Source organism: Salvelinus fontinalis, chromosome 34 (assembly GCF_029448725.1).
Source record: "Salvelinus fontinalis isolate EN_2023a chromosome 34, ASM2944872v1, whole genome shotgun sequence".
NCBI classification, from domain to species: domain Eukaryota; kingdom Metazoa; phylum Chordata; class Actinopteri; order Salmoniformes; family Salmonidae; genus Salvelinus; species Salvelinus fontinalis.
The window spans coordinates 20,194,309-20,210,127 of record NC_074698.1 but is presented as its reverse complement, the minus strand read 5'-3'; the positions used below and the strand labels follow the sequence as shown (position 1 = coordinate 20,210,127).

General features: G+C 44.6%; 1 protein-coding gene across 4 annotated transcripts in view; it reads right to left on the bottom strand.

Moving 5' to 3' along the window:
* LOC129833447 (leucine-rich repeat-containing protein 4B-like) overlaps positions 1 to 15,819 on the bottom strand; it is a 39,453-nt gene that overhangs the window by 11,916 nt on the left and 11,718 nt on the right. For 3 of the 4 annotated variants that reach the window (XM_055898062.1, XM_055898064.1, XM_055898065.1), the window contains one exon: positions 1,581 to 2,075. In XM_055898062.1, the coding sequence (XP_055754037.1) occupies positions 1,581 to 1,826 (246 nt within the window). In that variant the 5' untranslated portion in view covers positions 1,827 to 2,075. Of the gene's footprint in view, positions 1 to 1,580; positions 2,098 to 15,819 lie in introns of all 4 variants that reach the window. The other variant, XM_055898063.1, reaches the window with a different exon arrangement.

The following is a 15,819-nucleotide window of genomic DNA, read 5'->3' as shown; positions in this document are numbered from 1 at the left end:
TGTTAATATCTCACAACATGAAGAGTGACTAGACTGTGTAAACAGGGTGCAGCTCCAGTGGCTGTGACAGCTGGGTAGAGTGTGAAAGCAATAGCACAGGTGTGAATGCAGGGACACTATCGGAACATTACCATAATGTTTTACAAACATGAACATCAACTCAAATCTTACAGCGAGAGAAAACAAAAACTTCAAATCAATGATATGAGCCAAAATAAAATTCACAACACTACAAAACAATTATGCACACAGAGGCTGAAATTATTAATTGTGGTGTATCAGTTTTGGTAAATGAACAGACGGTGCACTTTTGCCGGTGCACTTGGACTGGGTGGAACCCTGGACACCCCACACCAGTATCTGGGCTGTCCAAACGGAGCTCATTTGGCCAGGCATAAGACACACAGCTAGTGAGCAGGACTAAAATCCCTTTAAATCTATTTGTTTTTTTAAATTTAACCTTTATTTAACTAGGCAAGTCATCTATGGCTGTGTGAGATATGTGTGGGCAATGCTCTCAGTGAGGGAGGCAGTGAGAAGCTCCTGGAGCCAGGCCACTGCATCCTCCTTATGTGGAGCAGGAGGGGGGGAGGTGATAGGGAGGGTGGGGGTGTTTAAGAGGGGAGTGGGAGCTGTCAAAGCTTTACTCTCAGGGTAGTTGGGGGAGAGAAGAGAAAAATAAGCCAGAGAATCTAGGATGCCTCCAGGTGTTTCAATATTTTTAGATTTTTAATCATTTCAAGTGGGGCTTCGGGATACAACAAATCCAATCAGAATCCGTTGGCTAAGAGGGAAGTGTAATGAATAGTGTTATTATTTCTTATTTTATATTTTAACAAGCTGCAACTCTTTAACTCGTAAGACCAAACCATGAGGGTTGATGTTCCCTTTTCCTTCTGTAGCCATCATATACAGTTCAATCATCTGTTTGTCCACTTCCTCTCTCTGCAGTCACTTTACTGATTTGCCACAAACTTTGCCAAAACTAATGAGCATTAGCCTAAAACACTCTGTATCCAAATTCACAAATGGACTAAGCGTATTCAGCAACCTCGTGTCTGTGAAGTTGTCTAGACATTTCTAGTGTGCAGCACATTTCTGAGCGCAAAGTTCCTAAATACATCAACTGAAAACAGCGGGAATATGTATTCTATGACACGGCTGACATGCTGAGGAAGTTCACATTGGGAAGCTGGGGTTAAATGGAGTGTCCCAGTGCAGCTGTAAAACCACAACAACTAGCTTGGGGTTCTGACATACAATCTGCTGACACACATGCTCCTGTTTTTGTGCTGTTTGCTGTGTTACTGTTTGATTTCCATATTAACATGACCTCCATTTGAATTGCAAAACGGTTGGGGAACACTTGCAGAAGATAGGCATTATTCCATGGTAATTATGAGTGAATGACAGGTAATTACATTGAAACAAGTATATAAAAACAGCCATTTACATAATGCTTACCAACATACTGTACACGCACACGCACACACTCATGCATGGGCATGCACGCACACAAACACACAGTCAAACAAAAGAAATGAACATAGTGGATAATGCTCAGTACAGTCCATATTTACCTCTATTGAATTCTCTTGCAGGTTGAGGTATCGTGTGTTGACTGATATGCTCTCAGGTACCCCATCCAGACTCTGTCTCGTACAGATGACTCGACTGGCCTGATTGGAGCAGCTGCAATGGGTGGGGCAGGGGGAGGCGGCCCCTACAAATTCTGGCCCAGAGAGGAGGAGCCGCAGTAGCAGCTGGACCAATAGGAGGAGGAGGGGGGAGGGGCAGGGAAGGCAGGTCACCGTGGTGTTGCGCATGGCAACTGGGACATGACCCTGCCCTTTCTCCGAAGATGTTGATCCCAAGATGATGGATTCCTCAACCAGGTTGACTTTGCTTAGTTTCTCCAGTGGCAATTTGTTCCTTTTAATATTTCATTTTTAAAGGTGTTTTATCTTCCGTCTATCTCTGTTCTTTCCAGGGGGGTTTAACAGAAATATGTGCATAAACAGATGTTACTCCGTCTAGGGATTTGAGTGGGGCCTTTGAGAAGAATCCACGAGTTACTGTGAAAGAGAGAGAGAGTTACTGTAAGAGAGAGAGAGAGAGAGAGAGAGAGAGAGAGAGAGAGAGAGAGAGAGAGAGAGAGAGAGAGAGAGAGAGAGAGAGAGAGAGAGAACACAGATATTAGAAATAGAACAGTATATCATGCTCCTCCAATTGTTAAGAAACATTTACACTGAGCAGAGCTGATGGAAAATAAAATATCCTTCCAGGTATATGTTATTCTGAAAGGACTGTGAATCCTGTGCATAACTTGAGAAGCCTTAAAAAGGTGTGTGTCATTGCTCATTAGTAAAGGTCAAGTCTTACAGCAAATCACTATAGTGACCAGCAGTGTCATCATACAATAGACATCTTTACAATATTGCAACTCTGGATCATACATTTCAGGTTACTGTCCGCCCTTGGAATGAAAAGTAATATTGTAATCCTAACACTCATGACTATGTTATTCATGAATTGGTTCTACAGTATATGCACTCACGCGTTCAAGACAACAGTTCTCAGGACGACAGTACAATACCAATAATATTGTTTAAAGAGATTCTCTGCTACTTTTGTATACTTTTCAGCCAGTAGTTCTGAAAGTAAAGCTCACGATCCAAAAGTGGTCCCTGAAAATTGCGTACTACGTCACATACTGTTTGAGCAGATATGTGCACCATGTCATTGCTCTCTCTCTCTCTCTCTGTGTGTGCCTCTTGCTAGATGTCACTCAAATGGCGAGGGGCTGAAGCTCATTGGCTAGAACTCGAATTGCTAGGGGGCTGGCCTACAAGGGGGGAAATGTAGGGAAATGGCGCAGCACAGCTTTAAAACTAGGGATTTCGTAGCTAATTGAGGTAAGACAGTAATTCTGCACATATATTATGCATATATGAACTACACATTGACACATCCAGCCCAAAGCGGGAGATTTAAAAAATACTTAGTAGTCGCCAAAGTTCCCGGAGCATGTCTTTAAATCCCAGTGTCCAAACACTGAGTTGTGACTTCAACCCAAATCCTCTCTCTATTAGCATTGCACGGGTATTGGGTTGACAGTACTAATTCTATTTCCATACTGGCTCTGCATTACATGCTCTAGGGGCCACAGAATGGTGGTGAAGGGTGCAGTCTTCCTTAACACTGATAGATGGTTAACTCTACCCAGGCTCCTGGAGCCAGCGAAGGAGAATTGCTCTCCCTCTGCAGGTCATTTAGACGTGAATAACCTTAACTAAGGGCATACAGTCCACTATTATTAATGATGATGGCTGTAATGATGGGACTCTGACACGCAAATACATTTCACACGCTTGGCATTCACACTTGGCTCAGGGAAAAAAACAAGAGAGATTGAGAGAGCGAGAAAGGGAGAGAGAGGGATTATTAATCTGATAGATGACTGTACAGCTGAAGGGAGAGAAGGGAATTATCAACACTACAGTAATAGATGAAAACTGAACAGTTGTAGAGAGGCAATGGGAGAGCGAAGGAGGGGGGAAGTGAAAGAGTGAAAGAGAGAGAAGAGAGAGAGAAAGAACAAGAGATTGGGGAGAGAGGGAGACAGAGATAGTGAAACAGAGAGAGAGATGAGAGAGAGGGGTAGAGAAAGAACAAGAGATTGGGGAGAGAGGGAGAGAGAGATAGTGAAACAGAGAGAGAGATGAGAGAGAGAGATAGTGAAACAGAGAGAGAGATGAGAGAGAGAGAGGTAGAGTGAGCAAGAGATTGGGGAGAGAGGGAGAGAGAGATAGTGAAACAGAGAGAGATGAGAGAGAGAGGTAGAGAAAGAACAAGAGATTGGGGAGAGAGGGAGAGAGAGATAGTGAAACAGAGAGAGAGATGAGAGAGAGAGGTAGAGAAAGAACAAGAGATTGGGGAGAGAGGGAGAGAGAGATAGTGAAACAGAGAGAGATGAGAGAGAGAGGTAGAGTGAGCAAGAGATTGGGGAGAGAGGGAGAGAGAGATAGTGAAACAGAGAGAGAGATCAGAGAGAGGGGTAGAGAAAGAACAAGAGATTGGGGAGAGAGGGAGAGAGAGATAGTGAAACAGAGAGAGATGAGAGAGAGAGGTAGAGTGAGCAAGAGATTGGGGAGAGAGGGAGAGAGAGATAGTGAAACAGAGAGAGATGAGAGGGGTAGAGAAAGAACAAGAGATTGGGGAGAGAGGGAGAGAGAGATAGTGAAACAGAGAGAGAGATGAGAGAGAGAGGTAGAGTGAGCAAGAGATTGGGGAGAGAGGGAGAGAGAGATAGTGAAACAGAGAGAGATGAGAGAGAGGGGTAGAGAAAGAACGAGATTGGGAATAGTGAGAGAGAGAGATAGTGAAACAGAGAGAGAGATGAGAGAGAGAGGTAGAGTGAGCAAGAGATTGGGGAGAGAGGGAGAGAGAGATAGTGAAACAGAGAGAGAGATGAGAGAGAGAGGTAGAGTGAGCAAGAGATTGGGGAGAGAGGGAGAGAGAGATAGTGAAACAGAGAGAGAGATGAGAGAGAGAGGTAGAGTGAGCAAGAGATTTGGGGAGAGAGGGAGAGAGAGATAGTGAAACAGAGAGAGAGATGAGAGAGAGAGGTAGAGTGAGCAAGAGATTGGGGTGAGAGGGAGAGAGAGATAGTGAAACAGAGAGAGAGATGAGAGAGAGAGGTAGAGTGAGCACGAGATTGGGGAGAGAGGGAGAGAGAGATAGTGAAACAGAGAGAGATGAGAGAGAGAGGTAGAGTGAGCAAGAGATTGGGGAGAGAGGGAGAGAGAGATAGTGAAACAGAGAGAGATGAGAGGGGTAGAGAAAGAACAAGAGATTGGGGAGAGAGGGAGAGAGAGATAGTGAAACAGAGAGAGAGATGAGAGAGAGAGGTAGAGTGAGCAAGAGATTGGGGAGAGAGGGAGAGAGAGATAGTGAAACAGAGAGAGAGATGAGAGAGAGAGGTCGAGAAAGAACAAGAGATTGGGGAGAGAGGGAGAGAGAGATAGTGAAACAGAGAGAGAGATCAGAGAGAGAGGTAGAGAAAGAACAAGAGATTGGGGAGAGAGGGAGAGAGAGATAGTGAAACAGAGAGAGATGAGAGAGAGAGGTAGAGTGAGCAAGAGATTGGGGAGAGAGGGAGAGAGAGATAGTGAAACAGAGAGAGATGAGAGGGGTAGAGAAAGAACAAGAGATTGGGGAGAGAGGGAGAGAGAGATAGTGAAACAGAGAGAGAGATGAGAGAGAGAGGTAGAGTGAGCAAGAGATTGGGGAGAGAGGGAGAGAGAGATAGTGAAACAGAGAGAGAGATGAGAGAGAGGGGTAGAGAAAGAACAAGAGATTGGGCAAAGTGAGAGAGAGAGATAGTGAAACAGAGAGAGAGATGAGAGAGAGAGGTAGAGTGAGCAAGAGATTGGGGAGAGAGGGAGAGAGAGATAGTGAAACAGAGAGAGAGAGATGAGAGAGAGGGGTAGAGAAAGAACAAGAGATTGGGGAGAGAGGGAGAGAGAGATAGTGAAACAGAGAGAGAGATGAGAGAGAGAGGTAGAGTGAGCAAGAGATTGGGGAGAGAGGGAGAGAGAGATAGTGAAACAGAGAGAGAGATGAGAGAGAGGAGTAGAGTGAGCAAGAGATTGGGGAGAGAGGGAGAGAGAGATAGTGAAACAGAGAGAGAGATGAGAGAGAGAGGTAGAGTGAGCAAGAGATTGGGGAGAGAGGGAGAGAGATAGTGAAACAGAGAGAGAGATGAGAGAGAGAGGTAGAGTGAGCAAGAGATTGGGGAGAGAGGGAGAGAGATAGTGAAACAGAGAGAGATGAGAGAGAGAGGTAGAGTGAGCAAGAGATTGGGGAGAGAGGGAGAGAGAGAGGGAGATAAGATAGATGGATGGAGTAGAGGAAGTGTGAGGGATACTAAAGGGACAAAAGCAGAGGAGAGAGAGATGGGGGGGTAGAGAAAGAACAAGATATTGGGGATAGAGGGAGATAAAGGTAGATGGAGTAGAGAGAGTGAGACGGATGCTAGAGGGACAGAAGCAGAGGAGAGAGAGAAATAGTTGGGGGAATGAAAAAGAGAATGTTCGTAGAGAGAGGAAAAGATGGAGTAAGAAAAAATAAAGATTAAAAAGCAGGAGGGAAAAATAGAGAAAGGCATTAATATGAATAACCTCAGAGAGAGGGGAGAGAGAAGATTAGAGATAGATAGAGGGAGGGAGGGAGGGAGGGAGGGAGGGAGGGAGGGAGGGAGGGAGGGAGGGAGGGAGGGAGGGAGGGGAAAGACAAGACTCAATAGAGAGATGAATATAAAGTAGACAGAGATGGAGGGAGGAGGACAACAACACAGAGATGCATATAAAACAGAGAGAGCAATGGAGAGATGGAGGGGAAAGACAATACAGAAGAATGAATAAAAAAAGATGGAGATGGGTGAACAGGAGAGATTTCTCTCACTGAACGGTAGATGAGTAGGGAAAGAGAGAAGGAGAAAGAGGGAGCAAAAGAGGGGTGAGATTGATCCATAATTTGTACGCAGAGTGCAATGACATTAAAACACAAACAAGGACACCGTGATAAATCATATCTCCAGCACCATCTCTGTGTGATAGAAGTGAACAAGACACAGGTCCGGTCCTGACCTGCTGCTGCTGGGACCGTCACAGCTCTAGACCAGAACCAGTTGGATACTGGGACAGTCACAGATCTAGACCAGAACCAGGTACTGGGTACTGGGACTGTCACTCACAGCTCTAGACCAGAACCAGTAGGGTACTGGCACAGTCACAGCTCTAGACCAGAACCAGTAGGCTCTAGACCAGAACCAGTAGGCTCTAGACCAGGACCAGTAGGATACTGGGACAGTCACATCTCTAGACCAGAACCAGTAGGATACTAGGACAGTCACAGCTCTAGACCAGAACCAGTAGGATACTGAGACCATCACAACTCTAGACCAGAACCAGTAGGATACTGGGACAGTCACAGCTCTAGATCAGAACCAGTAGGATACTGGGACCATCACGACTCTAGACCAGAACCAGTAGGATACTGGGACAGTCACAGCTCTAGACCAGAACCAGTAGGATACTGGGACAGTCACAGCTATAGACCAGAACCAGTAGGATACTGGGACCATCACGACTCTAGACCAAAACCAGTAGGATACTGGGACAGTCACAGCTCTAGACCAGAACCAGTGTCACCAAAAGCACTCACAAACTTTTACAGATGCACAATCGAGAGCATCCTGTCGGTCTGTATCACTGCCTGGTACGGCAACTGCTCCGCCCACAACCGTAAGGCTCTCCAGAGGGTAGTGCGGTCTGCACAACGCATCACCGGGGGCAAACTACCTGCCCTCCAGGACACCTACACCACCCGATGTCACAGGAAGGCCATAAAGATCATCAAGGACAACAACCACCCGAGCCACTGCCTGTTCACCCCACTATCATCCAGAAGGCGAGGTCAGTGCAGGTGCATCAAAGCAGGGACCGAGAGACTGAAAAACAGCTTCTATCTCAAGGCCATCAGACTGTTAAACAGCCACCACTAACATTTAGTGTCCGCTGCCAACATACTGACTCAACTCCAGCCACTTTAATAATGGAAAAACATATATAACAAAATGTATCGCGAGCCACTTTAAACAATGCCACTTAATATGTTTACATACTCTACATTACTCATCTCATATGTATATACTGTACTCTATACCATCTACTGCATCTTGCCTATGCCGTTCTGTACAATCACTCATTCATATATTTTTATGTACATATTCTTCATCCCTTTACACTTGTGTGTATAAGGTAGTAGTTGTGGAATTGTTAGGTTAGATTACTTGTTGGTTATTAATGCATTGTCGGAACTAGAAGCACAAGCATTTCGCTACACTCGCATTAACTTCTGCTAACCATGTGTATGTGACAAATAAAATTAGATTTGACTTAGGGTACTGGGACAGTCACAGCTCTAGACCAGAACCAGTAGGGTACTGGGACAGTCACAGCTCTAGACCAGAACCAGTAGGGTACTGGGACAGTCACAGCTCTAGACCAGAACCAGTAGGATACTGGGACAGTCACAGCTCTAGACCAGAACCAGTAGGATACTGGGACAGTCACAGCTCTAGAACAGAACCAGTAGGATACTGGGACAGTCACAGCTCTAGACCAGAACCAGTAGTCACTATGGACATAACACTGGACCCTTATACGGCAAGCTTCTCACAATGTTAAATACAGAGAAAACGACACTCCTTGTCATGACAAAAACATTTTTGGCATGACAAGGAATGGCAAGGAGTGGGATGTTAGCACAAACAGACTGATATACCCAGGCTACCTCAGATTTGGTACCTCCCTGCGTTTGCGTGAAACTTTCAGGCAAATCTCTTAGAAGCATACCTCCACATCATATGCTGTGACATCATCACATTTTTGCTTTTTATACTGTTCAACATACCTTGTGTCAATTGAAGCTTATCCTAAATACTGACAAAGAAAACACCATTAGTTTAGTTAATGCAAGAAATAGACCTCTGAACCTTTCACCTATTACTACCTGTCAGGACAAGGAGATTGAGGTTGTAACCTCATATAAATATCTTGGAATTCTAATTGATGACGGCCTCTCTTTTAAATTGCATATTCAACAACTTACAAAAAAAATTTAAGCTGAAATTGGGATTTTATTTTAGGAATAAGGCTTGTTTTTCTTTTGAAGCCAGAAGGAGGCTAGTATCAGCTACATTTATGCCTTTACTAGACTATGGGGATATTTTATATATGAATGCTTCCACTCAGTGTTTGAGATCAATTGACACTTTATTTTAAACTGCAAAACTCCTTACGCACCACTGCACTTTGTATACCAGGGTTGGCTGGCCTTCTCTAGTCACTCGTAGGCTCAGTCACTGGTATACTTTTATTTACAAAGCCATTTTGGGTTTACTACCTTTTTATTTGGGCATTTGTATTGTTCAGAAATATGGTGGGTACTCTCTTTTTTCGCTGGACTTTATCCTGCTAACTGTTCCAAATGTCCGAACTGAATTTGGTAAAAGGGCTTTTATGTACTCTGCGCCATCGTCTTGGAACGCCTTACAAAATACTTTTAAACTGGAAGAACTTGTCCCGATTGGTGTTTTTAAATCACTGATGAAGGATTTTGAGGCTGATTCCCTGACCTGTCAATGTTTTTAATTTGCTGTTTTTGATTTTGTTATACTCTTGTGAATTCAATGGTTTTTACTAGATTACTTGTAGTTTTTCATGTTGTTTGTCTAATTTTTGTAATGACTTGGTGCTGCCTATCTTGGCCAGGACGCTCTTGAAAAAGAGATTTTAAATCTCAATGAGCCCTTCCTGGTTAAATAAAGGTTAAATAAATAAAATATACATCATCCCCATGACAGTTTCATTTAAATATTGTCTTTCAGTGCCAATCTCACAGGGGGAAAGAATCATTTAAATCTGCATTTAATGTTCTGAAAAACAAATCCCCGGTGTTTCTCTTCTCCATCGTGGCTATTATATGCATCCCAGCATATGCAACATAACAACAGACTGCAGGCATTACCCTTGAAATGACAGCCAACTCCATGTTTAATTTTAGCCACCATTAGGACTGATGTAAGTACGGCAGTTATTTTGGGGAGACGACAGCTGATCCAAATCAAAGGGAGCCAAGGGAGATGGGATGAGATGTGAGGCTGAGAGAGATGCAGGCTGAGATAGTTTGGTTGCTTAGTGGGGAGTGGAGTGGAGTCCATCGAGGAACTGGAAGTAGTTGGAGTTGGCGTCTACTTCACTGTTGTCGAACCGCTGTCACCATCAACATTTTAGTGGCCTCTGCCTGTCTCCATCTCTCTCTAGGTCACTCTCTTTCTGCTCTCTCTCCTCCCCTCCTATTTTTCTCTCCCCATGTGTTGCTGCTGTGTCCAGTGGCTGTGGAAATACTGCATTGACCTCTCAGTTTGATGAACGATTAACCTGCTACACTGACACATATTAACCCTTTGATCTCGGCTCTCTGTCTGCCTCGCAGGAGACCACTGTCACTTCAATCCTCCCCGTTTTCTCACTTTCTCTCGATTCAAAACTTAGCCAAGAGAGTAACCATGGTTACCTATTCACCACACTCTGCCCCTTTCTCCCTCTTTCTCTTCAACTGTATCCCACCCTTTCCACATGCCCCTCCCCTCTGCCACTCATTAAAATGCAACATTTTTTGAAGGTATACACAGGCACACCCATAATCACATATTCAGAAAGAAAGATACTAACACTTAGACAGATAGCCAGTCAAACAGGTAGACAGACAGACAGACAGACAGACAGACAGACAGACAGACAGACAGACAGACAGACAGACAGACATCTCCAGTAGTGCTCTGCCATCCTAACAGTTTGGAACTGGGAGCCAGCCATCGATAATGAGTGTGCAGACACCATGATGTCAGCTCAGTAGACAGAGCCCAGGCACCCAGTAGACAGACAGAGCTCCTATCTCCTCTACTATCTGTATGTAGAGAGGAGACCCCTGACCTATCTGATCAGACTGACACCTAGGGCTCCGTTCAATCCGGATCACTGAAGCGTTACAGATTGCACCATAGAAATGTTAAGGTCATTTTGATTGAGTCGACACATGCAGCATTTGCCATGAATGCAGTCTCCGTTAACGCGGGAACATTGCCTTCACATTTCAATCACGCTGTAACGCTATCCGCGATACAGATTGAATAGAGTCCCTGGCCAGGGTTAGAACACCCCAGACGGTGACAGATCACAGGCCTTCTTCTTCACATGTAAACGCTATCTAATGACCTCTCCTACCAACAACAAGTTCAATGTTTACAAACTTATTTTCAAGAGCTGGAGTATCATGAAACTGTTGAAAGTTAGTGCAGAGAGGTCTATGGTTTCCCCGCCCTCCCGCCTAACTTCCACAGTGAGCCCGCTCTCTGTTATCATGTGATCTACACTGAACAGCTCACAGTGGAGGACTGTACGATATGATAAATCACCACTAACATGATTACCCCGTGTGTCTGCTGGTTAACATTGGCTGTTTTTTTACTCTCCGAACTACAAGAGTCCCCAGCCCACAATCTCTCTCTGTTTATCCCTTCTAGTGGAAAAGCAGCTCATGCAGGATAATAGTCAGAAGCCAACCCCAAAATAAAACCATGCCACCGAAGAAAAATTAAATCCCTTGATACAGTATTTATTTGAAACAACTATGTAGAGAACATTTCAAATGCTGTAACTTTAAGCTACTGATTTGTTGGCAGATATTAGCAGCAGTCTTCTTGTTGTCTCTCTACAGTAGTACTCAGCCATAGAGGTGCTTGGTTCACGTTATTCTACATATTAAACTTCTGTGTAATCCAATAGAACGACTACACACAATCTAGCCTAAAATGTCGGGCTGATGTACTCATCCTACTTCATTTTACTCTCACAGTAGACAACTCACTGGGTAGTCTACCAGACCCCAAGCATATTCTATACAGAGGCACTTGTAAATGTTTAAAGCATTTGAATAACAGCCAAGTGAAATTTACTCTGGGACCAAAGACCAGGAGCTTTTACATAAATGAAAAGGAGAATACTGCATCATGACACAGTCCCCGATTTAATGGAAAACAACAAAAAAAAAATATTTTGCAGGAGGAACACAGTCACGCACAGACTAGTGGAGGGAAACCAACGGAACACACACACACACACACACACACACACACACACACAATGTCTATTCTTTTCTACTGAGCCAGTTACTCTATGTTCACATTCCTATCTATTATTATTTCTTATTGTTGTTGCATTGTCCAGAAGGAACCTGCAAGTCAGCATTTTGTTGGACGGTGTACACGTGTATCCTGTACATACTGTCTGACTAATACAACTTCAAACTTGAAAAAAAAACACACACATACACACACAGACAAACACACACAGACACAAAGACAAACACACACACACACTGTTTGTGTGACTGAACACCTTTTCAATAGGCAAAACAAAGCTACACCGGTATGCCACTGCCTTGCTGACCTATGAACACTGAGAGGAAGCCTATAGGAAGCCTCCTCCACCTTCACCCCTACCCTGATACGCCTCCACCACAACCCTACCACTCCTCCTTCACCCCTACCCTGATATGCCTCCACCACAACCCTACCCCTCCTCCACCCCTCCTTCACCCCTACCCTGATATGCCTCCACCACAACCCTACCACTTCTCCACCCCTCCTTCACCCCTACCCTGATACGCCTCCACCACAACTCTACCCCTCCTCCACCCCTCCTTCACCCATACCCTGATATGCCTCCACCACAACCCTACCACTTCTCCACCCCTCCTTCACCCCTACCCTGATATGCCTCCACCACAACCCTACCACTTCTCCACCCCTCCTTCACCCCTACCCTGATATGCTTCCACCACAACCCTACCACTTCTCCACCCCTCCTTCACCCCTACCCTGATATGCCTCACCACAACCCTACCACTTCTCCACCCCTCCTTCACCCCTACCCTGATATGCCTCACCACAACCCTACCACTCCTTCACCCCTACCCTGATGCACCTCCACCCCTACTCTGATACACCTCCATCCCTACTCTGATACACCTCCACCCCTACCCTGATGCACCTCCACCCCTACTCTGATACACCTCCACCTCCACCCCTACCCTGATATGCCTCCACCACAACCCTACCACTCCTTCACCCCTATCCTGATACAGCTCCATCCCTACCCTGATACACCTCCACCCCTACCCTGATACACCTCCACATCGACCTCAACTCTCCTCCACTCCTACTCTGATACACCTCCACCCCTACCCTGATACGCCTCCCCCCCTACCCCAACTCTCCTCCAACCCTACCCTGATACACCACCTCAACTCTGCTCTAGCCCTACCCTGATACCCATCCTCCAGTGTAATCCGTAGGAGGAGCACTGGCCTTGTTGTTGAATGACAGCTGACATCACATGCCCACACACACACACACACACACATAATTCAGGATGTGCTGTAAGCAGCTTGACTAATAGTGTGCGAACTTCCTGCCTTGTGTTGGCTCAGTAATACCTGATTTATGTGGATCTCAGGGGAGGAAGCCCCCAGGTTATTGAAATATTGTGCACAGGGTTCGAGTGGGGATGTTAGTACAGGTAAATCAATGGTGGCAGTCAATACCCTACCTTGGCTAAAGGCACAGGAGGACAGGGGAGGATTGTGCCAGTCAGCTACCAGATTCAGCTGAAAACACTACTATTGTGCTGAATATTGATTTCAACCATCATACCGCATTTTTTACACACACAGGTTTCTATAAAGCACATTTTTGTATGTCAGAGACAACATCTGTTTTTGACGGTTGGTAATCCATATTTAAGCAAATTACGATACAACATAATGTATCGTAAGTCATTGATTAAATATTGCAGAGTTCTCGTTTTATAAATGATGAGACAAACCTTAACACCTTCAAAATAGCCGGGATAAATTGTAAAGCAAGACTTTATATTTGTTGAGACTTAGCACTACACATTCACTGGACTTTACACACACACATTCACTCTATACGTAGACACATCAAGCAGTCTCTCTCAATGCACACACAGTCTGTGGGCTTCATTAGAATTCAGGATGCAAAGTGAAGGCCTGATCTATTCAGAATTGCTCATACAGGAGAGAGAGAGAGAGAGAGAGAGAGAAGACAGAGAGAGAGAGAGCCCTCCTCCCCTCCAGAGAGAGGGCCATGAGCAGCAGATTAAAAGTCAGTGTGTTCATCACCCTTCTAAAGCACTCCCATTAGCACACATTACATTACCTTCCCCACATGTTCAAATCCCTCACTGCAAGCTTCATACGACTCATCGTTGCATGCCGGGATGAAAGACCTTTCAATGTTAACATCTTAACTCTAATATTCACTAGATGCCTTCAAAAAGTATTCATACCCCTTAATTTATTCCACATTGTTGTGTTACTGCCTGAATTAAAAAATACGAAAATCTCACCTATCTACACACACTAATCCATAATGACAAGGTGAAAACATGTGTTTTGAAATTTTTGCAAATGTATTGAAAATTAAATAGACATATCTAATTTACAAAACTGTTCATACCCCTGAGTCAATGTAGAAGCACCTTTGGCAATTAAAGCTTCGAGCCCTCTTGGGTATGTCTGTATCAGCTTTGAGTCCTCTTGGGTATGTCTGTATCAGCTTTGAGTCCTCTTGGGTATGTCTGTATCAGCTTTGAGTCCTCTTGGGTATGTCTGTATCAGCTTTGCACATCTGGATTTGGGGATTTTCTCCCATTCTTCCATGCAGATTTCTTTCCTCAGATTTTCAATGGACTTTCAGATTCTTGTTCTGAAGCCATTCCAGTGTTGCTTTGGCTGTATGCTTGGGGTTCTTCTCCTGTTGGAACGTAAATCTTTGCCCCAGTCTATAGTCGTTTGCACTCTGAAGCACGCTAGAAATTGTTTTATACCCTTCCCCAGATATATACCTCATCACAATTCTATTTTGGAGAAGTACGGACAGTTCCTTGGACTTCATGGTATTAAGGATTTGCCTGTATTTGGCTCCATTCATTGTTCCCTCTATCCTTACCAGTCTCCCTGGCGATGAAAAGCATCCCCATAGCATGATGCTGCCACCACCATGCTTCAAGGTAGGAATGGTGTTATATGAGCTGTGCCTGGCTTTCTCCCAGACATAGCGCTTTGCATTCAGGCCAAAGAGTTACGTTTTTCTGTTATTAGACCACACAATCTTTTGCCTTATGCTATCAGTGTTTCACGTGCCTTTTTGCAAATCCAGGCATGCTGTCATGTGCCTTTCTCTCAGAAGTGGCTTCCGTCTGGCCACTCTCCCATAAAACCCAGATTGGTGAAGTGCTGTAAAGACTGTTGTCCTTCTGGCAGGTTCTGCCATCTCAGCCAAGGAACTCTGTAGTTCTGTCAGAGAGGTCCTTCTGATCCGGTTGCTCAGTTTGGTCAGACAGCCTGCTATAAGAATCCCCCCCCCCCCCCCCCCCCCCCCCCCGCCGCCCCCCATGATGGAGACCGCTGTGCTCTTGGAAACTTTCAACACTACAATTTGTGGTATACCCTTCCCCGGATATGTGCCTCATCACAATCTTGGAGATGTACAGACAGTTCCTTGGACATTATGGTATATATTCTGCTCTGACATGCACTGTCAACTGTGGGACCTTAGAGAGGTGTGTTTCTTTATAAATCATGTACAAACAATTGAATTGGCCACAGGTGGACTCCAATCAAGTTGTAGTGACATCTCAAGGATGATCAAAGGACATTGGATGCACCTGAACTCAATTTGGAGTGTCATAGCAAAGGGGTGGGAATGCTTGAAATTAGATATTTCTGTATTTCATTTTCAATAAATTTGCTTACATTTCTAAACACATGTTTTCACATTGTCGTTATGGGGTATTGTGTGTAGATGGATGAGAAAAAAAATCTATTGAATCCATTTTGAATTCAGGCTGTAACACAACACAATGTGGAATAAATCAAGAGGTATGAATACTTTCTGAAGGCTCTGTAGGGGAACCAACGTTCCTCTTCAAATTATTACTGTCCGTTCTGTTCCGGAGCCTTAGTTGCAAGATGCCGATTTTGTGAACAATTAATCAGTATTTAAGGGTGAAGCATGTTGATACACTCAATTCCTGTGCACTGAGGGGGAAGCCGGAGTCAGCCGTTAATCAAAATGTCTCTCAGCCATTTACAGAGCCATGTAAA